The 26567-nt window shown below is 45.0% G+C and overlaps 1 protein-coding gene across 1 annotated transcript in view; it reads left to right on the top strand.

Moving 5' to 3' along the window:
• The window catches only part of OPHN1 (oligophrenin 1), a 629793-nt gene that overhangs the window by 593572 nt on the left and 9654 nt on the right, over positions 1-26567 (top strand). The window contains exon 21 of the mRNA XM_081080828.1: positions 13701-14015. Within this exon, the coding sequence (XP_080936954.1) occupies positions 13701-14015 (315 nt within the window). The remainder of the gene's footprint in view (positions 1-13700; positions 14016-26567) is intronic.

Here is a 26567-nt window from a genome sequence, read left to right as displayed (position 1 = left end):
AAATACAAATGGAACTCCCATTTGACCCTGTGATCCCACTTCTAGGAATATATCCCAGGAAACCAGAAACACCAATCAGAAAGGATATATGCACCCCTATGTTCATAGCAGCACAATTCCCCATAGCTAAGATCTGGAAACAGCCTAAGTGCCCATCTGTAGATGAATGGATTAGAAAGCTGTGGTACATCTACATGATGGAATACTATGCTGCTGTAAAAAAGCAGGAACTCTTACCATTTGCAACTGCATGGATGGAACTGGAGAGCATTATGCTAAGTGAAATAAGCCAGTCAATGAAGGAAATACCACTTGATCTCACTCATTTCTGGATAATAAAGACCATTATAAACTTCTGAACAAAAATAGATACAGAGGCAGAGCTGCCTCGAACAGACTGTCAAACTACAGCAGGAAGGCCGGGGAGGGTGGGAGGGCAGGAGGGGTGTGGGTAAGAGATCAACCAAAGGACTTGTATGCATGCATATAAGCATAACCAATGGACATAAGACACTGGGGGGTTGGGGAGGCCAGGTGATTGTCAAGGGTGGGGGGATAAAAAGGCGACATATGTAATACTCTTTGTAATACTTTAAGCAATAAAAAAATTAATGGAAAAAATATCCTTGGGTGAGGATTAGCAACAAAAAATGTACTTCAATATAATAAAGGCCATACATGATAAACTCACAGCTAACATCATACTCAAAGGTCAAAACAAAACTGAAAATATGTCATCTAAGATCAGGAACAAGGATGTCTATTATCTCCACTTCTATTCAGCATAGTACTTGAATGTGCTTAGAAATTAGGAAAGTGAAAGAAAGAAATGGCATCCAAGTCAGAATGGAAAAAGTAAAATTGTTTATGTTTGAAAGTGATGTAACCTTACATGTAGAAAACTCTAAATACTACTAAAAAATTGTTAGAACTAATAAGTGAATTCAGTAAAGTGCATGATGCAAAATCAACATAAAATTTAGTTGTTTTTTATATACTAACAATGAACTATACAAAATGAAATTAAGATAACAATCCCTTTTATAATAGAATGAAAAAAAAAAACACCTTAGGAATAAATTTAACCAAGGAGTTGAAGTCCTATGTACTGAAAATTAGAAGGCATTGATGAAAGAAATTGAAGACAAATAAATGGAAAGATATTTTGTATTCATGTATTAGAATAATTAATATTGTTAAAATGTCCACACTACCCAAAACTATCTACCAATTCATTGCAATCCCTATAAAAATCCCAATGGCGCCCTAGCTGGTTTGGCTCAATGGATAGAGTGTCAGACTGCTGACTGAAGGGTCCCAGGTTTGATTCTTGCCAAGGGCACATGGCTGGGTGTGGGCTCAATCCCCAGTAGGGGGCGTGCAGGAGGCAGCCAATCAATGATTCTCTCTCATCATTGATGTTTTGATCTCTCTCTCCCTCTCTAAAATCAATAAAATGTATTTTTAAAAAATCCCAGTGGCATCTGCTGATGGACACTTAGGCTGTTTCCAAATCTTAGCTATTATAAATTGCACTGCTATGAACATAGGGGTGCATATATCCTTTCTGATAGGTGTTTCTGAATTCTTGGGATATATTCCTAGAAGTGGAATCACTGGGTCAAATAGTAGTTCCATTTTTAATTTTTTGAGGAAATTTCAAACTGTTTTCCACAGAGGCTTCACCAGTCTGCATTTCTACCAGCAGTGCACTAGGGTTCCTTTTTATCCACATCCTCACCAACATTTGTCGTTTGTTGATTTGTTAATGATAGCCGTTCTAACAAGTGTGAGGTGGTATCTCATTGTCATTTTGATTTGCATCTCTTGGATGATTACTGACTGAACACTTTTTCATGTGTCTCTTGGCCTTTTGTATGTCCGTTTTGGAGAAGTGTCTATTTAGATCCTTTGCCAATTTTTTATTGGGTTATTTGTCTTCCTTCATTAAGTTGTATGAGTTCCCTGTAAATTTTCAAGGGTAAACCCTTATTGCATGTATCATTGGCAAATATGTTCTTCCATGTAATAGACTCTCTTGTTATTTTGTTGATGGTTTCTTTTGCTGTGCAGAATCTTTTTATTTTGATGTAGTCCCATTTGTTTTTGTTTTCTTCTTAGTTTCCATTGTCCTAGGAGATGTATCCATAAAGATAATGCTACGAGAGATGTCTGAGATTTTGCTGCCAATTGCTTCTTCTAGGACTTTTATGGTTTCATGTCTTACATTTAAGCCTTTTATCCATTTTGAGTTTATTTTTGTGTATGGTGTAAATTTTTGGTCTATTTTATTTTTTGCTTGTATCTGTTCAATTTCCCCAACACCATTTATTAAAGAGACTGCTTTGGCTACATTATATGCTATGGTACAGTTATACAATGGAATACTATGCAGCTGTAACAACAACAAAAAAAGAACTTTTACCATTTGCAGCAGCATGGATGGAACTAGTGAGCATCATGCTAAGCGAAGTAAGCCAGTCAGAGAAAGATAAATATCACATGATCTCACTCATATGTAGAATGTAATGAACAACATAAATTAATGAACAAAAATATACCCAGAGACATGGAGATGTCGATCAGATGGTTAAACCTCAGAGGGAATGCAGGGGAGGGTGGAAGTGGGGGGAGATCAACCAATGAACTCATGTGTGTATGTGCATAACCCATGGACGCAGATGGCAGGGTGGTGAGGGCTTGGGGGAGAAGGAGGGTTATAGAGGGCAATGGAGGAGATTAGGGACATATGTAATACTTTCAACAATAAAGATTTTTTAAAATTCCAATGGCATTTCTCTTTAAAATAGAAAAAAAATTCTAAAATTAATATGGTACCACAAAAGACCTCAAATAGCGAAAGCAATCTTGAAGAAAAACAAAGTTGGAGACATCACATTTTGTGATTTCAAAATATAGTACAAAGCTATAGTAATCAAAACAGTATAGTACTGGCATAAAACAGATATTTCGACCAATGAAACAGAATAATGAGCCCAGAAATAAATACAACATTTATGGTCCCTTGATCTTTAACAAAATTGCCAAGAATACAGTGGATAGCCACATGCAAAAGAGAGAAATTGGACCTTCACCTCACACCATGTACAAAAATCAACTCAAAATGTATTAGACTTAAGTGTAAGACCCATAACCATGAAACTACTAGAAGAAAACATAGGGGGAAAGCTCCATGAAATTGGTCTGGGTAGTGATTTTTCTTTTTCTTTTGCATATGATACCCAAACCACCAGCAACAAAAGGAAAATAGACAAATGTGATTGCGTCAAACTAAAAAGGTTCTGCATAGCAAAGGAAACTATCAACAGAATTAAAGACAACCTACAGAATAGAAGCGATTTGCATACCATATTATCTGATAAGAGGTTAATATCCAAAATATGTAAGGAGCTCACACAACTCAATAAAAAATAACTCAAATTTTAATAGATCAAAGGATATGATTAGATATTTCACAAAACAAGACATGTAAATAGCCAACAGTTATATGGATAATGCTCAACTTCACTAATTATCAATGAAAAACAAATCAAATTCCCAATGAGATATCACCTCACACTTTTTAGGGTGGCTAGTACCAAAAAGACAAAATTCAAGTGTTGATGAGGATATAAAGAAAAGGGAACTCTTATACACTGTTGGTGGGAATGTAAATTGGTACAGTCATTATGGAAACAGTATGGATATTTCTTGAAAAACTGAAAATAGAACTGGGGTATATATCTAAAGGAAATGAAATCAATATCTCAAATAGATATCTGCACTTTAATGTTAATTACAACATTATTCACAATAATGAAAATAAGGAAATAACCTAGTGCCCATAGATAGATGAATGGATAAAGAAAATGTGGGAGGTACACACACACACAGACACACAATGGAATACTATTCAGTATTTTAAAAAAAATGGAAATCCTGTTATTTAAGAAAACAGGGATAAACCTAGAGAAACTTACGATAAATGAAATAAGCCAAGGACAGGCAGACCAATAATACTGGATGGTCGCACTTAGATGTGGAATATGAAAGTCAAACTCATAGAAGCAGAGAATAAAGTAATGGTTGTCAGGGACTTGGAGAGATGGTGAATGAGAAGGTGTTGATCAAAAGGTGCAAAAGTCAATTTATGCACAATGAATAAGTTCTGGATATGTAAGGTATAGCATTGTGCCTATGGTTAATAATACTGTTGTGTACTTGATATTTGAAGAGAGTAGGTCTTAAATATTCTCATCACATAAAAAAAAAAATCAGTAGCTGTGTTAGGTGATGGATATTAATTAACTTCATTGTTGTATTCATTTCACAATATATATCCCTGTATCAAAACATTCTATTGTGTACCTAAATATATACATTTTTCCCCTTTTTGCTCAATCTCTCCATGCGCCCTCCCCCAATAACTGGCAGCCTACTCTCTACCTATGAGTCAATTTTTGTCAATTATATTTCAATAATATTGGGGAGAAATTCCCCAAAATGCATGGGTAGGGTCCCTAAGACTGGCGAGCTATCAGGGCCAGTCTGTGGGGCGACTGGCGGGGTGATGGCAGGGGGTGCTGGTACTTGCCTTGGCCTGCCTGGTGCTGCCTGCTCACTGGCCTCGCCGCCCCCACCCCCCACTGCTGCCACTGGTCACCTCCCTCTGTGGGAGCGATGGTGTGTGGGGGGTGCCACACCTTGGCTGACCTGTTGAGCATCTTCCCCCTGGTGGTCAGTGTGTGTCACAGTGACTGGTTGTTCCACAGTTTGGTCGATTTGCATATTAGGCTTTTATTAAAAAGGATAGTCATTATGTTGTACATGAGCTATACAGACTTATTCATACTATATAACTGCCACTTGTTACCCTTAGACCAACATCTCCCTAAGCCCTTTCCTAAGCCCCTGGTAATTACCATTCTTCTCTTTGTTTCTATGTAGTCAACATTTTAGATTCCACATATCAATGAGGTTATGCAGTCTTTTTTTTTTTTGTCTTTTTTTCATCTGGTCTATTTCACTTGGCATAATGTCTTCCAGGTTCATCCATATTGTTGCAAATGGCCAGATATCAATCTTTTTTAAAACTAAATGTCAAATTTCTTTATTCATTCACCTGTTGAGTGACACTTAGGTTGTGTCCATTACTTATTATCTTTTGAATTATACACATGCTAAATGGGCATGAATTCATTCTCATTTAGTGCTCATCACTTACTGTATGAGGTAGGTATCTAATAGTGAAGGTATTGGAGGTTTAGATAGGGTGAATAGTTTGCCTGATTCCCACAGCTACTAAATAACAGAGCAGCAATTTGCTTTCATCTTATTCCAGAGCTCATTTGAGTATTATAATATTGTAATTCTTTTTTTTAATAATTTTTATTTCTTGAAGTATTACAAAGAATATTACATATGTCTCCTTTTCCCCCCACCTTAACATTCCCCTGGCCTCCCCTAACCCCTAGTGTCTTGTGTCCACTGGTTATTCTTATATGCATGCATATAAGTCCTTCGGTTGATCTCTTAACCCCCCCCAACCCTCCCCAGGCTTCCCACTGTAGTTTGACAGTCTGTTCAATGCTTCTATGCCTCTGTATCTACCCCTGTTCATCAGTCTATACTGGTCCCCATTATCTGTCCCAACCTCACTGGAGCCGTCCCAACCTCACCGGGGCCGTTTCGTCCTCACCAGGGCCCTCTAGACCTCACCTAGGCCGTCCCGACCTCAACGGGGCCGACGTGACCTCACTGGGGTCATCCCTACCTCACTAGGGCTATCCCTACCTCACTGGGGCCGTCCTGACCTCACCGGGGCCGTCTCAACCTCACCGGGCTGTCTCAACCTCCCCGGGACCATTCCGACTTCACCGGGGCTGTTTCGACCTCACCGGGGACGTCCCAGCCTCACCGGGTCCGTTTCACCCTCACTGGGGCTGTCCCAACCTCACTGGGGCTGTTTCAACCTCAACGGGGCCATTTCAACCTCACCAGGGCTGCTCCGACCTCACCGGGGCCGTATTGACCTCACCAGGGCCATTTCAACCTCACCGGGGCCATTCTGACCTCACCGGGGCCATCTCAACCTCACCAGGGCCATTTCAACCTCACCGGGGCCGTTTCAACCTCACCAGGGCCGTCCCGACCTCACTGGTGCCGTCTCAACCTCACTGGTGCCCTCTCTACCTCACTGGGGCCGTTTCAACCTCACCAGGGCTGTCCCGACCTCACTGGTGCCATCTTGACCTCACTGGGGCCTTTTCAACCTCACCAGAGCTGTCCCAACCTCACCGGGGCCGTTTCAACATCACTGGGGCCGTCCAAACCTCACTGGGGCCGTCTCGACCTTCCCAGGGGCATCCTGACCTCACCGGGGCCGTGCCGGCCTCACTGGGGCCGTTTCAACCTCACCGGGGCTGTCCCGACCTCCCTGGTGCTGTCCCAACCTCACCGGGGCCATCTCGACCTCACCGGGGCCATTCCGACCTCACCGGTGCCATCTGGATCTCACCAGGGCTGTTTCAACCTCACCGGGGCCGTCCCGACCTCACCGGGGCCTTCTCAACCTCACTGGGGCCGTCCCGACCTCACCAGGGCAGTCTCGACCTCACCGGGGCTGTCCCAGCCTCACCGGGGAAACACAAAGTTTGGCACTCTGTCCCCTCTGAGAGGCTCCCCACCAGACAAAATCTCCAGGTGTTCCTGGTGGCTGAACATCCAGCACGCCTGCTCGGACTTTGCCCTCCACCAAGTGCACAGATTGCCCGTCTGCTGTCCCCCAGTGTCCTACGTGAGACTGGAACTGGTGGGCGTGCTTGTGCACCTGCTGGTACAGCGGTTCCACATCACCTGCCCAGCCGGGCCCGGCCCCGGCCTGCCCCGAACCCAACTCCGTCCCCTGAGTGCGTCCCTCCCAGATGCGAGGAGCTGAAATCTGCAGCCTGCTGGATTGGGCCCTGTACTTGGTGCCTCTGCACATCCTACTCAATCTCAATGCTCTTCTTTCTATGCAAGGAGTTTATATCTGCAGTTTGTTGGGTTGGGCTCTGTACTTGGTGTCTCTGCACATCCTACTCAATCTCAATGCCCTTCTTTCTTTCCTTCCAGTTGTAGAGCTTCCACTGGGCCAGCTTTCCCATGGATCCGTATGATAGCTGTTTGTCCTATAGTTGGTAGTTTCGATGTTGTTGTGGGAGGCAGCACGCACAGGTCTGTACTTAATGCTGCCATCTTGGTTCTCCCGGGTCTGCTTCTTGAGTGTGTCTCCCATGGGTGCAAGGAGTTGAAGTCTGCAATTTGTTGGGTTAGGCTGCAAAAGCGCAGGTGGGTCTTTTTGTGCCCCTGGCACAGCTTGGATGGGGATGTAAATTGATTAGGGCTGGGTCTCAGGGAGTTGCCAGGGTGGAGCAAATAGCAATGCCATCTCCGCGGCTCCTCTCCTCTCTGGGGCTCTGGGACTTTGCGTCCTCCAGCGCTGGGGAGCAGCTGCACGACAAAGCCTCCCTCGCTTTCTGACGGCTGCAAGGCCGTGCCACCTCTCCCCATAGGGTCTGGTGCCTCATGATCCCGCCTGAACCAGCTCAGTGGATTTGAGAGTTTGTAAAAGCGCAGGTGTTTCCTCTTGTGCCTCTGGCACAGCCTGGATGGGAATGTAAATTGAGTAGGGCGGGGTCTCAGGGAGTTGCCAGGGTGGAGCAAATAGCAATGGTGGAGTCTCCGCGGCTCCTCGCCTCTTCAGGACACTGGGACTTCGCATCCCCCAGTGCCAGCGAGCAGCTGCGCGCCAGAGCCTTCCTCGCTTTCTGACTGCTCCAAGGCTGTGCACCTCTCCCCATAGGGTCTAGGGCCTCAGAGACCCGCCCTGAGCAATCTGATTGAAAAAAAACTGTGCATCCAGTTGCAGCCCGCCTGGCGTGCGACTGTGTACCTCTGTTTTGGGCGCCTCTGTAGCTCCTACTCAGTCTCACTGTGCTTCTTTCTTTCCTTCCAGTTGTAGAACTTCCACTGGGCCAACTTCCCCATGGTTCTGAATGGTGGTTGTTTGTCTTATAGTTGGTAGTTTCAATGATGTTGTGGGAGGCAGCACGCACAGGTCTACTCCCTACGCCGCCATCTTGGTTCTCCTCTATTGTAATTCTTATACCGTCTGAATGCTATTCTAAGAAGGAGCCACTCCTTATACGCACCACAGTTCTTTTCCAGTAGAATTTCATTGTTTTCACCCAAACTTTTTATTACATTTATATGTAGTGCTTTAGAAAGTCATTCCACCATCATCATGGGCTCCTTCACATCCCCATATATAAGCTCTGTTCATCCACCCCCTTAACATCTATTGAATCTGTCTGTTTTTGCTACTACTACTCCAGTTTAGATCTTTCTCATCAGCAGTCCCTTATCTGGTCTTTTTCCCTCTAGTTTCTCTAATCTGTTATACTTTTCATAATGACTCTAAAGGGATATTCTAAAAATACTTGTAATAATGCCATTTCTCTGTAAAAAGTTATGGTCCTCTGCACTCCAATAATAAAGTTCATATTCTTGAGCATGGCATTCATGTTCTATATTATGGCATTCATGATATAGCCCCAACCCACCTTAATAATCTCATATCCAGCTACTCACATTTTTCATCTAAATAGGTTTCTATGATCAAACCACACTGAACTTTTTATTTTAATTTTATATTTTCTTAGAAAAACCATGATATTTTACTCCTCCAAGTTCTGTTTGAAATCCCCCTTTCCTTTATTCCACTTACTGTAATCCTTCAAGTGCCAGCTCAAATGTGACCTATTTTTCAAAGTGTTCTCCAGCCCATCAGACAGAATTAGCACTGTCCTCCTCATAGCACTTATTTTCATGATTCTGCTTATATTTCAATAATTGATGTATTTATCTTGCTGGGCTAGTGTGAAACCTCTCGAAGCTCCTCCCCACTACTTGCCCACACATAGAAGAGAGGCCTCCCTGTCTGATAAGGATTCACTCCCAATTCTCTGCAGTTTCTGAATCTGGTCTGTGTGTTTTTATTTGAAAATAGATGTCTCGTTAGGGGGATCATACTGAATTCTTATTATCTGAAGGAACAATGAAGTCTCTCTTCAGAAAGAGAGTGGACTCTTGGAAACAGACTTCAAGTTTTGAAAACTAGTTCTGCCACACTGGTTTTGTAACCATGAGCCTCTCAGTGCCTTAGATTCCTCATCTGTAAAAAGGGACTAATAAGAGTTTACTACTTTAGCCCTGCTGGTTTGGCTCAGTGGATAGAACGTTGGCCTATGGACTGAAGGGTCCCAGGTTCAATTCCAGTAAAGGGCACCTGCCCTGGTTGTGGGCTCGATCTCCAGTGAGGGGTGTGCAGGAGGCAGCCGGTCAGCGATTCTCTCATTGTTGATGTTTCTATCTCTCTCTCCCTCTCCATTCCTCTCTGAAATCAATAAAAATATATTTTTAAAAAAGAGTTTACTATTTTATAGACTAGTTTTGAAGATTAGATGAGATAATCCATGTAAAATATTTACAACAGGGACTGGCACAGAGAAAGTGCTCAAGTAATGGCATCTGTTAATATTACCATTGTTGTTACTGTCATTATTATAATTGCCATTTTGTCATTATTTTTCAACATATCCCAGAACTTGGAAATGGTTACCATGGCAGAAGGGCAAAAGTACCCATCACTTTTATCATTCCATCCCCTATTTTTGTGAGCTAAGAAAAGATCCTTCCTATGTGGAAGTGACACTTTGTAGGTGCACACTTCAATGAAACTATACTCTCTTATACTGTATTGAGATGGTGATGATACTGTTATGACCTGTAAGGCACAGCTTACCCCTGTTGTGTCCCCTAAAGGAGAACAGGGATGCAATTTTCTAGGGTCTCTCCACCAGAAGAAGAAAGTATTCAGATGGAAACAAGTAACAGATATTGGGCCTAAAGCATATGGGAGAAGGATTTCATGTCACTATTTATGTCATTGTTTTGAGAGGGTAAATGTGCTTGCAGTTACTCCTAAGTGCTGGATGTTTAAAGGTGGCCTCTGCTTCAAAGCATGTCCTGGAAGCACATGATCTAGTTACATGGAAGTCCTGTGTTTATGTCCCTACTGATATTTATGAGCCTTTGCTAATTATTTTTATTTGGTTGCTCTAGTGTGATAGCAATTATATGAGGGTTAAGAAAAGTAGGATCATGTATCTACCCTGGACCAGAGTATGGGAACTATAGATGAACTCCTCTTGGCCCTGAACCCTATGGTGATGGCAGTGATTGGTGACAGGTTCCAAGGAGAACAAAACTCTCTGGCTGAAAAAGTCTTTGCAGAAAACTTAGCCCTTCCTTCCCAGATGGAAACTGTTGCCTCACTGCCTACCCGAAGCATAATAGTATAAATAATAACTAACATTTATTGCATGTATATTATGTACCAGGCACTGAAATAAATTTACCATCTCATATAATCCTCACCACAACCTAGAGAGGTAGGTACGGTTATTATTCCTATTTCTCTGTGGAGAAAGTTTGAGAGATATTATGAACTTACCTAAGATCCCACAGTTAGTAAGAAGCAGAACTAAGAATCAGTCCTGGGCACCTAGCTCCAGAGCCTGCATTTCTTTTTTTTTTTTAATCCTCACCTGAGATATGTTGTGTTTTTATTATTACTAGAGGCCCAGTGCACTAAAATTTGTGCACTCAGGGGGATCCCTCAGCCTGTGCCCTCTTGCAGTCTGGGACCCCTCTGGGGATGACCACCTGCTGGCTTAAGCACACTCCCTGGGGGATTGGGCCTAAGCTCACAGTCAGACATCCCTTTGGCAGCCCGGGAGCCCTCGGGGGATGTCCACTTGCCAGTGGGGAGCAGGCGTAAGCTGCAGTCGGACATCCTTAGCGCTGCTGAGGAGGCGGGAGAGGCTCCCACCACCACCACTGTACTGGCAGCCATAAGCCTGGCTTGTGGCTGAGCAGAGCTCCCCCTGTGGGAGCGCATTGAGCATCTTCCCCCTGGTGGTCAGTTTGTGTCATAGTTGACCAGTCATTCCCAGTTGTTCTGCTGTTAGGGTCAATTTGCATATTACCCTTTTATTATATAGGAGTGCCTGGCCAGCCTGGGTGAGGGGCTGATGGCTGTTTTCAGACTGGCACAACACCTTCAGTGTGGGGGTCCCCAATGGGGTGCCTGGCCAGCCTAGATGAGGGGCTGAGGACCATTTTCAGGGTGGCCACACCCCCTTTAGTGTGGGGGGCGTCCTGCTGGGGTGCTTGGCCAGCCTGGGTGAGGGGCTGATGGCAGTTTGCAGGCTGGCCAAGCCCCCCAGTGGGGACCCTCAACCCATGAGGGTGTGGCCAGCCTGGGTGAGTGGCTGATGGCTGTTTGTAGGCTGGCCACAACCCCTTCAGGGTGGGGGGTCCTGCTGGGGTGCCTGGCCAGTCTGTCTGGGTGAGGGGCTGATGGCTGTTTGCAGGCTGGCCACAACCCCCAGCCACCCAAGGTTCCAGTGGAGGCTGGCTGGAAGCAGGTATCTGTGATTTATTTGTCTTCTATAATTGAAACTTTGTTGCCATGAGCGGAGGCCGCAGCTGGCTCAGGTCCAGTGGGAAGCTTGGCTTCCTCCATCGCCCGGGCAACCAAGCCTCCTGCTTGCTCCAACTCTGTGGCTGCCGGCTGCCATCTTGGTTGGGTTAATTTGCATATAGTCGCTCTGATTGGTTGGTGGGCGTGGCTTGGGGGTGTAGCGAAGGTATGGTCAATTAGCATCTTTGTCTTTTATTAGTGTAGATTATTATTGCTTTTGAGAAGGAGAGAGAGAAAGAGAGAGATCAATCAGTTGCCTCTTACACATGCCCCAACCAGGAATTGAACTCACAACTTAGGTATGTGCCCTGACTGGGAACAGAACCCACAACCTTTTAAAACATTTTTTTTAAATATATTTTATTGATTTTTTACAGAGAGGAAGGGAGAGAGATGGAGAGTTAGAAACATCAATGGGAGAGAAACATTGATCAGCCGCCTCCTGCACATCTCCCACTGGGGATGTGCCCGCAACCCAGGTACATGCCCTTGACCGGAATTGAACCTGGGACCCCTCAGTCCGCAGGCCGACGCTCTATCCACTGAGCCAAACCGGTTTCGGCAGAACCCACAACCTTTTAATGTTTTAACCAACTGAGCCACCCAGCCACGGCCAAAGCCTGCATTTCTTTTATTATCATTATTATTAATTTCTAAGCGTGCATTTCTTTTAACACTTTCTTTTTTTTTTAATTCTCTGTACCTGCTAATTTATTTTATTTTTTTTTAAATTATTTGTTGAAAGTTTTACATATGTCTTCTTCCCCCCCCCACCCCCCCGCTCCCTCATTGACCTCTCCCAGGCTGCTCCTGCCTCCCAGCATATGCCCCTACCCCCTATTGTCTGTGTCCATTGGTCATGCTCATATACATGGATGCAAGTCCTTTGGCTGATCTCTTACACCACCTCCCTTCCCTCCCCTGCCTTCCTTCTGAAGTTTGACAATCTGTTTGATGCTTCTATAGCATTTTCTTTATGGTGCATTTTGATCATAAACAGAAGATGAAAAAAATAGTATAACTTACTCCCCATGTACCTATTACCCAGCTTTGACTTTTACCACCGCACACCCAGTTGTGTTCCATCTACACCCCTACTCAGTGCCCCGTGATGACATTATGACATTTTATACATAAATATTTCAGTATGTCTCTCTAAAAGATTAGCATTCTTTTTACTCAAAATCACAATGCATCATCATACCTAAAAGAAAAGAAAAAACAAAACAGTAATTCCTTTAAATTACTACCTATGTAATTAATTTCCACACTGTCATTTTCTCATATTTAATGTTTTTAAAAATCAGGATCCAAATACGATACATGTATTACAATTGGTTGACATGTCTCTTAGGTCTCATTTAACTGACCAGAAGCTCTATTCTTAACCACTATACTCTGATACAGGTTCTCTGTTACTCAGGAAGGTGATTTTAGAGGACTACATTAACTTCTTAAAATTCATTTTCAAAATTTTGCATGTATTTGTGTAAGTTAATTTTTCTAGGGAAAGCATCCCTGGTTCTCATTACAGTCTCAAAGCTTTAAGTAAGTAAGACTCAGAACAACTGAAAAGCATGTACCAAATACTATATTTTTTCAACTGTCACAGGGAATTGTATAGACCACAAAAGCTAGATGATCATAATATGGCTAGTTGAGTTTTATTTTCTATGAAGATGAAGAAAGAAGTTAAATTCTGTTAAGTTTATTAACTTGAAATTTGAAAGGTCTTTACAAATTACATTTGAGGTCAGTAGAATTGGTTAAGGAGTAATTGATGTTTCTTTTAAAAATTTAATAGAATATATAATTGATTGATGACTCTTAAGTTCCTTTTGAATAAAGCATCTTGGTAGATTGTGGTTTTATTGTGAATTGTAGTGGTGAAAATCATACTCAGAACTTGAATTCCCTATCTGATGTGACTTGTGATTCCATGTGAATTGGTACAGGTAGAGACTGATTTTTTAGGATATTGTTGATTTGATCCATAATAATAGCTCCTTTGCAAATGTGTACAATTTTTCAATTGTATGCATGTATACAAGTACAAAATGAAAAGGTGATAAAGATTATCACTAATCTTACTCTTTGCACCAACTTTTCCTAGATAAAATTCAACATCAAACACCCAATGGTACTGTCATCAACAGTATAGAAATCCCCAAACCACCACAATACCCCAACCTGCCTATTCAGAAGAGTGGGGAATCTGATCCTGGGAGAAAGTCCCCAAGCAGACTTGCTTCAGATGGCAAATTGGAGTCCTGCCCCGAGGTGGACGTGGGGAAATTGGTGTCTAGGCTGCAGGATGGAGGAGGGAGCAAGGCCACCAATGGACCTGTGTCAGGCTCTGGGCACACCAAGGCCTCCTCTTCCCACATAAAGAGACCAGCTCCTCGGCCCCTAGTTCATCACAAGGAGGGTAAGTGCTTGGGAATCCCATGGGAACCAAAACTGAACCCAACTACTTTGCATTTTGAGATCTTTCTGAAATTGGAGATATATAAGTAGAAATTGGTTCCATTTTACTACCACTAATGTTGGAATGGTAGACAAGATCATAAAAATCATTTACAATAATTGCTAGAATATAAGCTTCATGAGGGCAGGGAATTTTAACTTCTTTTATTTACCTCTATATCCCATGTGCGAACAATGCCTAACTGTCCCATAGTAGGAACTCTTTATTTGTGGAGTAATTTAAAATAATTATATTATTTATTATTATTATTATTATTATTATTATTATTGCTACTGTTGCCATTTATTAAGTATCTGCTATGTGCGTGGCACTGCAGTGGGCACTGACATGCTCTTTTTGATCCTCACAACCATACTGTGAAGAATGTATTATTATTGATTTCTTTTCTACTGGAAATATGAGGTTCCTAGTGGTAAGTGACTTGCCAAAGGCTACTAACTGGCAGAGCTATGTTCTAAATCCTACCAAGTCTTGTAGGCACCAAATCCTTTGTTTTTTTCAATAAGGCACAAGTATCACTTTACTTTTTTATAAGAAGATTTGAATCTGTTAACTATTATTTTCTTACTAGAGGCCGGTGCACAAAAATCATGCAAGAGTAGGCCTTCTTTCCCCCAGCTGCTGGTATGGGCTTCCCTCTGACACCAGGACCCGGGCTTCCCTGTGGCTGCCGGCAGGCACCTGGGACCTGGGCTTCCCTCGCAGTCCTAGCTTTGTCTGGAAGGTCATCCAGAAGGATGTCTGGATGGATGTCCAGTCCAATTAGCATATTATGCATTTACTAGAGGCCCGGTGCACAAAAATTTGTGCACTCTGAGGGGGGTCCCTCAGCCCAGCCTGTGCCCTCTCGCAGTCTGGGACCTCTCAGGGGATGACCACCTGCTGGCTTAGGCCCCCTCCCTAGGAATTGGGCCTAAGCTCACAGTCAGACATCCCTCTGGCAGTCTGGGAGCCCTCCTGGGATGTCCACTTGTCAGCGGGGAGCAGGCCTAAGCTGCAGTCAGACATCCTTAGTGCTGCTGAGGAGGTGGGAGAGGCTCCCACCACCACTGCTGTACTGGCAGCCATAAGCCTGGCTTGTGGCTGAGCAGAGGTCCCTCTGTGGGAGCGCACTGACCACCAGGGGGCAGCACCTGCATTGAGAGTCTGCCCCCTGGTGGTCAGTGTATGTCATAGTGACCAGTCATTCCCAGTCATTCTGCTGTTACGGTCAATTTGCATATTACCCTTTTATTATATAAGAGTGCCCAGCCAGCCTGGGTGAGGGGCTGATGGCTGTTTGCAGGCTGGCCACAGCCCCTTCAGGGTGGGGGTCCCTGCTGGGGTGCCTGGCCATCTGGGTGAGAGGCTGAGGGCCCTTTTCAGGTTGGCCATAGCCCCTTCAAGGTGGGAATCCCTGCTGGGTTGCCAGGCCAGCCTGGGTGAGGGGCTGATGTCTGTTTGCAGGCTGGCCACAGCCCCTTCAGGGTGGGGGTCCCCGCTGGGGTGCCTGGCCATCCTGGTTGAGGGGCTGAGGGCCATTTGCAGCCTGGCCACAGCCCCTTCAGGGTTGCAGGTCCTCCTGGGGTGCCTGGCCAGTCTGGGTGAGGGGCTGAGGGTCATTTTCAGGCTGGCTAACATCCCCAGTGGGTATCCTCACCCCATGAGGGTGTGGCCATCCTGGGTGAGGGGCTGATGGCTATTTGCAGGCTGGCCACAGCCCCCAGCCACCCAAGCTCCCAGTGGAGGCTGGCTGGAAGCAGGTATCTGGGATTTATTTGTCTTCTATAATTGAAACTTTGTTGCCATGAGTGGAGGCCACAGCCAGCTCAGAGAAGGCGGGAAGCTTGGCTTCCTCCATTGCTGGGGCAACCAAGCCTCCTGCTTGCTCCAGCTCCGTGGCTGGCAGCCGCCATCTTGGTTGGTTAATTTGCATATAGTTGCTCTGATTGGCTGTTGGGCATGGCTTAGGGCATAGTGAAGGTACGGTCAATTAGCATCTTTGTCTTTTATTATTGTAGATTATTATAGATTCTTACTCTCCAGTTTTGTAGAAATAAGAACAAAAGAGCCACAACTTCTGCAAAACACCCAGAAATTGCACTTCTGGGAATTTATACAAAGAAACCTAAAACACTAATCCAAAAGTATATATGCACCCCTATGTTCATTATAGCATTATTTACAATAGCTAAGATCTGGAAACAACCCAAGTGCCCATCAGTAAATGAGTAGGTAAAAAAGCTGTGGTACATTTACACAATAGAATACTACACAGCTGCAAAAAAGTAAGAACTCTTACCATTTGCAACAGCATGGATGGATCTTGAGAGTATCATGCTAAGTTAAATAAGCCAGTCAGAAAAAAGACAAGTGCCATATGATTTCACTCATATGTGGAATTTGATGAACAAAATGAACTAACAAGCAAAATAGAGACAGATTCATAGATAAAGAGAAGGCAGACAGCTCTGGTTGAGGGCAAGGTGTGTTAGGGAGTGCAGGGATTGAACAAAATAGAAAAGAGGAAGAATTCATGGACATAGACAATAGTGTGATGATTGTGGCTGTGGTGGAGGTGGAAGAGAGTATAGGGGGATAAATGGTAATGGAAAATAATAAAATAAATAAAGAAAAATTACAAATTCATGATGTGGTTGGATTCTGCATGTTTACTTGGCTACATCATATGGAGAGTCATGTAGGGAATTTGGGACTAATCCAGTGGAAATTTGGGGATAATATAAACCTATCAAAACAATATGGTATAATGGAAAGAATATGGATTTTGATAGCACCCAGCCTTAGATCCAAACCCTGATTCTTTTACTTAGATAACCTTCTAATAATGTGCTTTATGTTTTACATCCTGCCCTATTCCAAAGACAATTTAAGGCATTTCACAATATAGAAAAATATAAGCACTTAAAATAGTAATAATTTATTTAATAAACAAATGTTTATTGAGTACTTACTGTGTGCTTGTCCCCATTCTAGGTATTGAGGATGTTAAAGTGAATAGGACATATAGGTATCAGGGCTTAGCTAACTATGGCCTCAAGTGATTATAAAAACTCAATAGAAAAATTATATATCATAACACATGAAAATTATATGAAATTCAAATTTCCATGACATATGCTCCTTCATTTACATATTGCCTAGAGCTGTTTTTGCACTACAATAGCAGTATTGAGTAGTGGAGACTCTGTGGCCTGCAAAACCTAAAATTCTAGAGTATAGGTAAGAAAAGTTAAGGCCAAGAAGGTGAAAAAGTATAATTGTAGGAAGATGGAAAAAATGGAATTAGTACACAAAATGTTTGTCGTGAAGCCTTATACACTTGCTTTAGCATTTGGCTCCAAACTTTCTTGAGAAAATAAAAAGGGGGGGAAAAAAACCCTCGATGGTTATATAATTCCAAGTTCTTAAGGTGACAACAAGCCAGTTGTTCAAGTAAAGCACAACTCTTCTGCTTTTGAGAATAGAAAATGTTTCTAAGAAGCATTTTTGCCCATGGATGGTTGCATATAACAGCCTCAGCATGAGTTGATGACATTTTCTCAGGGCACAATTCAGTAAAAGATATTCTGTGGGGGATCCAATAAGATTATCCCTAAGTAACTGACTCTGCATTCTCTAGCTCAACACACTGAAGCATCTGTATTATTATAGTTAAGTTATTTAACCTCTTTGCACCTGAAGCAGGGGATCCCTCGGGGGTGAGGACGACGGAGCCCCAACGCGCTAGGGCGTCTGCATGCACGACTCCGGGGACCAGGTTCATTGACGCCGCAGATCCGTTTAATTGAGGAACTACAGGGGTATATATAGCATGAGGGGACCAATCAGAGGGAGACACGTTGCTATAGGCGACCAATCAGAGGGAGACACGTTGCTATAGGCGACCAATCAGAGGGAGACACATTGCTATAGGCGACCAATGGCTGAAAGGCTGGGGTACTATGCATGTGGCTCTAGGAGTTAGTTCAGGCGGGCATTGCTACTTCCTGGTGTGCCGAGGAAGCATGTCATGGTGGAGTGTGCTCACACCATTGCATCAGCCACAGCGCTGAGACATACTTCCTGAGCTCTACTACATCTCCCCCTTCCTTTCTAATTAGCGCCAAAGCAAAGGAGTTGTCACTACTCAGAAGGAGATAGAAGGGTGGCCTTATAGACGGGTAAAAGGAGTAGCAGAGGCACGTGCCACTGGAAACTGGGAACACCAACTGGCATGAGAACAGAACGCCAGGGTGAGGTATCACAGTCCACAGTCCTTATCTGTGTGCACCCGTGCTATTAGCTGTGATGATGGCACACATTAATAAGAATAACGTTCCTGCCGATGGGTTCCCCTCTGGCGCCATGCGCGCGGCTTGGTCTTGTAGAGCCTTGATGTCACCCCAGGTGATGGGGTGAGCTCGTCGGTGTCTAGGTTGTCTCTGCCGTCGGGGCTGGCTCTCTTCTATGGTCAGGTCCTCCATTTCCTCCACGGGGGGCGATGGTGGCGATCTACGGCTCATCGTTGATGGTGTAGGGTTTGACGTCATGAGCAGGGATCCACGCGGGACTTTTGTTGCCTTCTGGAAAAATACAAGCAAACCCTCTCCCCTGGGTTAAGAGTGGGTCGGGGCCTTTCCAGGCTCCGGTGAGTGGGTCTCTCCACCGGACCAAAGGAAGAGGTGTTGGTATGTCCCGGAGTCCTCCCCAATGTTTATACATAGGGGTTAATCCATGCTGATCAAAATGAAAATAATTGAGGGTAATTAAGGCTTGGGTTAGCAGTGTATGAGGATTTCTCCCTATCACTCCCCCTTTTTCTTTAATCAGTTGGGCCTTGAGTTCCCTGTGTAGTCTTTCAATAATTGCCTGTCCCTGGGGGTTATAGGGGATGCCCATGGTATGCTTGATGTCGTGTGATTTTAAGAAGTCTTGAAATAGAGTGCTGGTGTAGCATGGTCCATTGTCAGTTTTTACCTCCCACGGGAATCCAAGGATGAGAAAGGCAGCCTTGAAGGTGGCAATGCTATGTTTGGCTTTTTCCCCCGTTTGGGCCTGGGCGAACGTAGCTCCTGAGCAAGTATCTATGACTGTGTGGATATATTTCAATTTGCCAAATGCTGGGACATGTGTGACATCCGCTTGCCATATGGCATTGGGCTGTAGTCCTCGGGGATTGGCCCCTCTGGGTTGTAAAGGCCCAAGGGGTAGTAGAGGGCCGCAGGATCGGCAAGCACGTATGAGGTGCTTGCACTGAGCTAGGGGCAGATGGGGGAAGAGCTTATGGAGAGAGGAGGCTGACATATGAAATTTGCTGTGTAGGAGTCTGGCCTCTTCTATGGGTTGTAGGGTAAGAACTAGCTTGTCTGCTTCTGCGTTGCCTAGGGAAAGTGGGCCTGGTAGGCCAGTATGAGACCATAAGTATTGGATATACCAGGGCTGTTTACGGTTCTCTAGGATGTCCTTTAAGAGTTGGAGGCTCTGATCTAGCGGGGTATCTTTAACTCTTAAGGTGGAATACCCTATATTTTTTGCCGTATGCACCGCATAAGCACTATCTGAGAATAAATTGACTGGGCTATTTTGACAGTAGAGAAGGGCGTATATTATAGCTCTGAGTTCTCCTACTTGTGCTGAGCCTTGATAAGTGTATCTAAGGTAAGTGGGGTTGGTGGAAGTTTTAGGAGACTTTATTATTGCTGCACAGTAATGCTTCCCCGCGTCAGTGAAGGCGCAGGGTGCCCCAGGGATAGGTTTACTAGAGGGGCGTACCAGACCTAGTGTCTCCAACGGTACCTTTTGGAGGGTTTGGAGGAGCCTATGATTGGGTAGGTGATTATCTACCTGCCCTGGGTAGTTTAGGAGAAGTAATTGTGTTTCTACATCTGTGGTTAATAGATGAGAGATTTGTTCCTGCGTATAAGGAAGTATGAGAATGTCAGGTTCTTTTCCATATAGGGTAAGCGAAGCCTGCCTGAGCTTCCGTCCTTTGAGGGCATAGGCCGCTGTTGGGGGCGTTATTTTAGCAAGCTGGCTGTAGGCCAAGTGTACCCAATAAAGAGGACCTTCCTGAAATAGTACTCCTGTAGGAGTCCCAATGGTGGCCAGTACTATCGCTTGGATTGGCTGGGTCAAGTCTATTCTGTGTAGCTCTAGCTCCCTTAGAGCCTGGTTGACAGCTTTTAAGACTTCCTTGGCTTTGAGGGTTAGAGAGTGGGTGCTAAGGGGGTCTGTGTCTCCTTCAAGCAGTTGGAAGAGGGGGCCTAGGGCCCCGGTGGAGATTGATAAGCTGTTCCTAACCCAATTAATCTGGCCACATAGTTCCTGTAGCGCATGTAGGGATATGGTATCAGGAATTGCAAACTGAGGAGCTATGGGTACTATTTGTTCATGTATTTTATATCCTAAAAAGGAGTATGGAGGAATGGTCTGGACCTTTTCGGGAGCTATATGGAGGTTAAGAGCTTGTAGGTTGCTAATAAGTGTTTGGTAGCATGTCTCTAGCCATATAGGGTCCCTATGGGCAATAAGGATATCATCCACGTAATGAGTGATAAAGCATTGTTTGGCTAGAGGTTTGGTTGTCACTCCAACGTAAGCCTGGCACATGGTAGGGCTATTCTTCATGCCCTGGGGGAGTACCTTCCATTGGTATCTATCTGCCGGTAGTTGATGGTTGGTAGAGGGCACTGAAAAGGCAAAGTAGGGCCTGTCCTCCGGGTGCCACGGGATAGAGAAAAAGCAGTCTTTAATATCTATGATTTTTATATGTGCTCCCCTTGCGATAGCCGAGGGGTGAGGCAGTCCCGGTTGTAGAGGACCTAGTTTTTTCATGTGTCTATTTACAGCTCTGAGGTCCTGTAGAAATCTCCATTTTACTTTATCCTTCTTTTGTATGACAAAGACTGGTGTATTGTGAGGGCTGAGAGAGGGCTCAACATGTCCAGCATCTAGTTGTTCTTGTACTAATTGCTTAAGGGCAAGTAATTTCTCTTGCAGTAAAGGCCACTGTTCTACCCATATGGGGTCGGTGGTGTCCCATGATAACTTTATCGGCTGTGGTGCCGGTGGGTGAACAGTGGCCCCTAGGATTGGGGGGGGGGTGCGGTGTATATAATTGCATTGACTGCCTCAAGGATGTCTCGGCCCCACAAAGTGTGGGGGATGTCAGTCATGAAGAGTGGGCGGAAAGTCCCGGTATTCCCGTCTGAGTCCGCCCAGGAGAGTCCCCTGGCAGCTTGGGCAGCCCTCTTGTAGCCGCTGACTCCCTGAACTAGTGGACCGGAAGTGGTCGGCCATTTGGAACTCCGCTTCTCCTCTTGAATAACCGACATGTCTGCCCCAGTATCTGCTAGCCCTTCTATTCTCTCTCCCTCGACCGTTAAGGTAAGGAACGCCTTGCTCTGTGTAAGAGGTAGCGTCCAATATACCCCTTGGATCGGCTGCTCTCTTACTGGCGGGGCTGAGAGCTGCCCCTCTTCTCGTTTAAAGGGGTCAGTGGATTGCCATCTTTATCCTTATTGGATCTGCAGTCCCTGCGCCAGTGTAGTCCCTTTCTACAGCGGGGGCAAACGGAGGGGGGTTTTTTCCCTTCCCCTCCCTGTTTTCTCTTCCTGTTAGGGCAATCCTTCGCAAAATGGCCGATGCCTTTACACTCATAGCATGCTCCTTTCTGTCCTCCCGATTGTCCTCCTAGATTGATATGAGCGGCCAGCGCTGCCGCAAGGGTGGCGGCCGACTTACTGCCTACATCTTGACAGGTAAGCACCCAGTCATCTATACTGCCTGCTTTAACTGGAGCGATTGCCTGCCAGCACTCAGTATTAGCCCCCTCCCAGACGAGCTCCCTGGTAAGGGCTTCCGCTGCCTGGGCGTGAGTAACCTTACGGTCCACAGCTTCCCTCACTCTATGTAAAAATTCTGAAAACCCTTCATTGGAACCCTGTATGAGTTTGGACAGTTGCGTAGGCTTACCCCTCGGATTTATTTGGGCGAAAGCGCGCATAGCGCAGAGGCGGACTTGATCAAAATATCTAGCGTGCCCCTGGGCCTGGACAGTGGGGGAAGAGAAAACTCCTTCTCCCTGTAGTGCATCTGCCTCATCGTAAGGATTATGGGCTTTTCCTGCTACCGCGGCTCGATTGCGTTCCGCCTGTTGCTTGCACTGTTCATAAAACAAAGCCTTCCACTGAATCATGTCCCCTGGGGCTAGTATGGTGCGAGAGAGGCATTTCCAATTTTGAGGGCAGTTAAGATTTATACTAAAATTTTCAAGTAACTGTTGGGTGTACGGGGCTGATAACCCATCCTCCTTTACTGCCTTTCTAATGGCTAGTAGCTCCTTTTGGTTAGGCGGTATCCACGCCTGAGGTTGTGGGGCAGTAGGATTAATATTGATGGGGAAAGTCTGAGTTTCTAAGCCCAGAGAGAACCGTGCCATGTCCCTCTGCCGGCATTGGGATTGGTATAGCCCTATCCAGGGATTATCATTCATGTCCCCAACAAGGGGGGCCGGAGCTGTCTGCCGCGGGGGACCTGCGCTTGGCTTCCAGCCCTGCGGTGTTTCCTCCGAGGTAACGGCTTCCCCCGTTTTAGTTTCATTTTGTTCCACTTCCTTCTGAGCTCTGTTGGTGGTAGATACTTCCCAAGGGTCGGCCTCTGGGGGACCCTCAGATACCGAGGGAGTGGTGGTAGTGACCGGGGGATTGTAAGGTGGCAAGGGAAGCTTAGAGGGAGGCTCGTCCTTCACTGTGGCTGAAAAGGCTGTGGGTACTGGAAGTGGCGGTTCGGGCGGAGTGCCTGACAGGCAAGCCAGGATAGCTAAGATGGCTGGTGTCAGAGAAGGGGGTAACGGTTTTTCCTCGTGGACCTCAACGGATCGAATCCTTTTCAAGACCATTTGGGAGGGGTCCCAAATGGGGGCTTCAATTAACCATGGATTGGACTGTAATAGATACTCCCAATGAGTTTGGAGTTCCTTTACAGTGACCTTAACTCGCCTGCTCTGCAGTAAGGCGTGGAGCGCGCGCGCTTGTGGCGCTCTTGCCGAAGGGGGCAGGTTTCCCATTTTACTGCAGAGGGTCGCTCACCCATCCAGCCATTCCGGGGGCCTCACGTTCGGGCGCCACATGAAGCAGGGGATCCCTCGGGGGTGAGGACGACGGAGCCCCAACGCGCTAGGGCGTCTGCATGCACGACTCCGGGGACCAGGTTCATTGACGCAGATCCGTTTAATTGAGGAACTACAGGGGTATATATAGCATGAGGGGACCAATCAGAGGGAGACACATTGCTATAGGCGACCAATCAGAGGGAGACACGTTGCTATAGGCGACCAATCAGAGGGAGACACATTGCTATAGGCGACCAATGGCTGAAAGGCTGGGGTACTATGCATGTGGCTCTAGGAGTTAGTTCAGGCGGGCATTGCTACTTCCTGGTGTGCCGAGGAAGCATGTCATGGTGGAGTGTGCTCACACCATTGCATCAGCCACAGCGCTGAGACATACTTCCTGAGCTCTACTACATGCACCTAAGTTTCCATGCCTATAAATGAGAAAAACAGCTCACTCCACAGAATTACTAGGGTTAAAAATGAATAACAATATTCACAATATGTTATTATTTCCCTCCCTTTGCCATTTCCCTCTCTAAGATTTGCCTCTTCTGGGAAGCAGCCAAAATAAGGCCAGACTTCTATGTAGACATCTGCTTCAATTTATAAGTCATATATTGACCTTCACATCAGTCTAGTAGAGAGTTGTGTAACTTAGCTTATGTTCATCACAGTAAAGTTTGTCTTGCCTGTCGCCAACCCTTAAGGTCAGCCAGATCCTATCTTCTCAGCACACACAGTAACTTAGCCCTCCCTATCAGTTCCGCCTCCACCATCTTCTGCTGCAAAGTTAAATCCCAGGGGCATTCCCCTCTTCCCCTTCCTCCACAGTCCTGCCCCACGCTGCTGGTGGTCACTGCTCTGATCTAATTGTTTCAGTTAATGAAAGTACTGACCTGACTGTCCAGTGTTAGCCAGACGATTTAAATTTCTGCCACAGAATTGCCTGGCTTTGCTTGCTGCCTAAGGCTAGTGTGATGCAGCTTTTTTTCAAAGTTTCATGCCTCTAGCTTTGGTTACAGAAAACATAACTGAGGCAGTAGTTCTAGCCTTGATCAAAAATTAATCAAACCTCTGGTGTTGCCTCTTTGAACCTTGCTCACTCCTACTTTCTACTTTCTCCCTTCCTCCCATTTTGGCTCCCACTCCAGTGATAGATTCCAGGCATAAGTACGGATATCAATTAAACCAAAGCTGCAAAAAGCTCTCTGACTCTGAGCTATAAGGCAACAGCTTGAATGGCAGTGTCTGAGGGAGGGAGCTGTCATCTCAGCAGACCTACCTTGCAGTTGTCACTCTACTTCGCCTGTGTTGTTCAGAGCTTTGCCTATCATCCTGAGAGTCAGTGCACAGGCCTCATTGCTTTAGTGATCCAACTATGCCACTATCCTATCCCTTACCTTCGCCCCTTGCATTGATCCAATATTTGAATGGACTTGATAGTCTCCAAATTTTTTCTTAGCAATTAAAAATAGCAAAAACAAGGGGCATGCTAAATTGCTTTGTTCCATGCAAGTCATCTTCACAATAAGATCAATATCGTTTGCTGATGTAGTTTTGCCAAGGGTCCTTTTCTATTCCTGACATGGAACTGGATACTTTCTCTACTTCTGTTATATCTAATCATGTGATAGACTATGATGTAGGCTTTGTTCCCCCTCCCCCTTTCATAGATAGAGAAACCAAGGCTCAGAGAAGTGAAATAAGTTGCCCAGCCACCCAGTTTGTAAGATGTAGAGATAAGACTTGAACCCAGACTTCTTGAGTACCACATTATTTTTTTCTTTATTGATTAAGGTATTATATATGTGTCCCTACCCCCCATTGCCCCCACCCTCCCACTGGTGCCCTCACCCCACTAATGTCTGTGTCCATTGGAGTACCACATTCTTATTTCTTAAGTGGCTATAGCTACCTTCCTCTTTCTGTTTTCTAAGAACCATTCATTTGGGGGGAGCAAAATAATACAAGCCTAATTTCCTCCCTTCCTTTGATGTTACTACCTGTTACCAGGCCTGGCTTTGAAAAGGGTATTTGTGTAGCTACTACATTGGGACTTTGGGCTTTCCTTTGGGGAATGGAAGGACAACACATATTCTTTTTTTTTTCTTTTTTTTTTTTATTGCTTAAAGTATTACAAAGGGTATTACATATGTGTCCATTTTATCCCCCCGCCCTAGACAGTCCCCCAGCCTCCCCTATCCCCCAGTGTCTTATGTCCATTGGTTATGCTTATATGCATGCATACAAGTCCTTTAGTTGATCTCTTACCCCCCTACCTCCTGCCCCCCAACCCTCCCCAGCCTTCCCGCTGCAGTTTGGCAATCTGTTTGAGGCAGCTCTGCCTCTGTATCTATTATTGTTCAAAAGTTTATAATGGTCTCTATTATCCATGAATGAGTGAGATCATGGACAACACATATTCTTGCATGTATTTTTACATTTACCTTACATTTTTTATAGAAGAAATGTTAATGAATATCAAGATCTAACACCCTTGCATAGTTGTGCATGTGTCTATTTCCATATTGTGTTCATCAGGCCATGATTATTTTTGTGGACATGTTTTACTTATATTATTTTACTAGAGGACCATTGTTGCATGAAGAGATTCGTGCAATAAGCCTTCCTTCCCCTGGCTGCCAGCACTAGTTTTCCTCCAGCACCCGGAACCCAGGCCTTCACTCCAGCTGCAGTGGAAAAGCCAAACCTGGAGGCTTCTCTCTTTGACCAGCATGGAGAAGCCAAGCTTCTTCAGTCTTCAGTCTTCAGTCGTCTTCAGTCTTCACTTGGGCGGAGCCTTCAGTCTTCTCCCTGTGCCTGCATATGCAAATTAACCACCATCTTTGCTGGGTTAATTTGCATACGCACCCTGATTGGCTGGTGGGTGTAGCGGGGTGACACCAATTTGCATGTTTCTCTTTTATTAGTGTAGATATGCATATATTTTTTTTATCTGGCCCAAGTCCTTGTCAGTTCATACATAACACGTTTTGGTTAAATGGTTGTAAGCATTGAATCATTTGTTTGGGTCTGACTTTTTGCTGTTAAGAAACATGTATTCTTCCAATTGTTTTCTTTTTTAAATTTAAATTCTTTATTGTTGACAGTATTACATATGTCTCTTCCCACTCCCCACCCCCCTCCCCCCACCATTGACCTCTCCTGGCCGCTTCCACTGCCCAGCCCATATCCCATCCTCCTACTGTCTGTGTCCTTTGGTTATGCTTATATTCATGCATACAAGTCCTTTGGTTGATCTCTAACCCCCCTACCCTTCCCTGCCTTCCCTCTGAGGTTTGATGGTCTGTTGGATGCTTCTATAGCTCTGGATCTATTTTTGTTCATCAGTTTATCTTGTTCATTATATTCTACAAATGAGTGAGATCATGTGA

The sequence above is a fragment of the Myotis nattereri genome (assembly GCF_964212035.1).
Source record: "Myotis nattereri genome assembly, chromosome: X".
NCBI lineage: Eukaryota > Metazoa > Chordata > Mammalia > Chiroptera > Vespertilionidae > Myotis > Myotis nattereri.
This window is presented reverse-complemented; position numbering and strand designations above follow the sequence as displayed.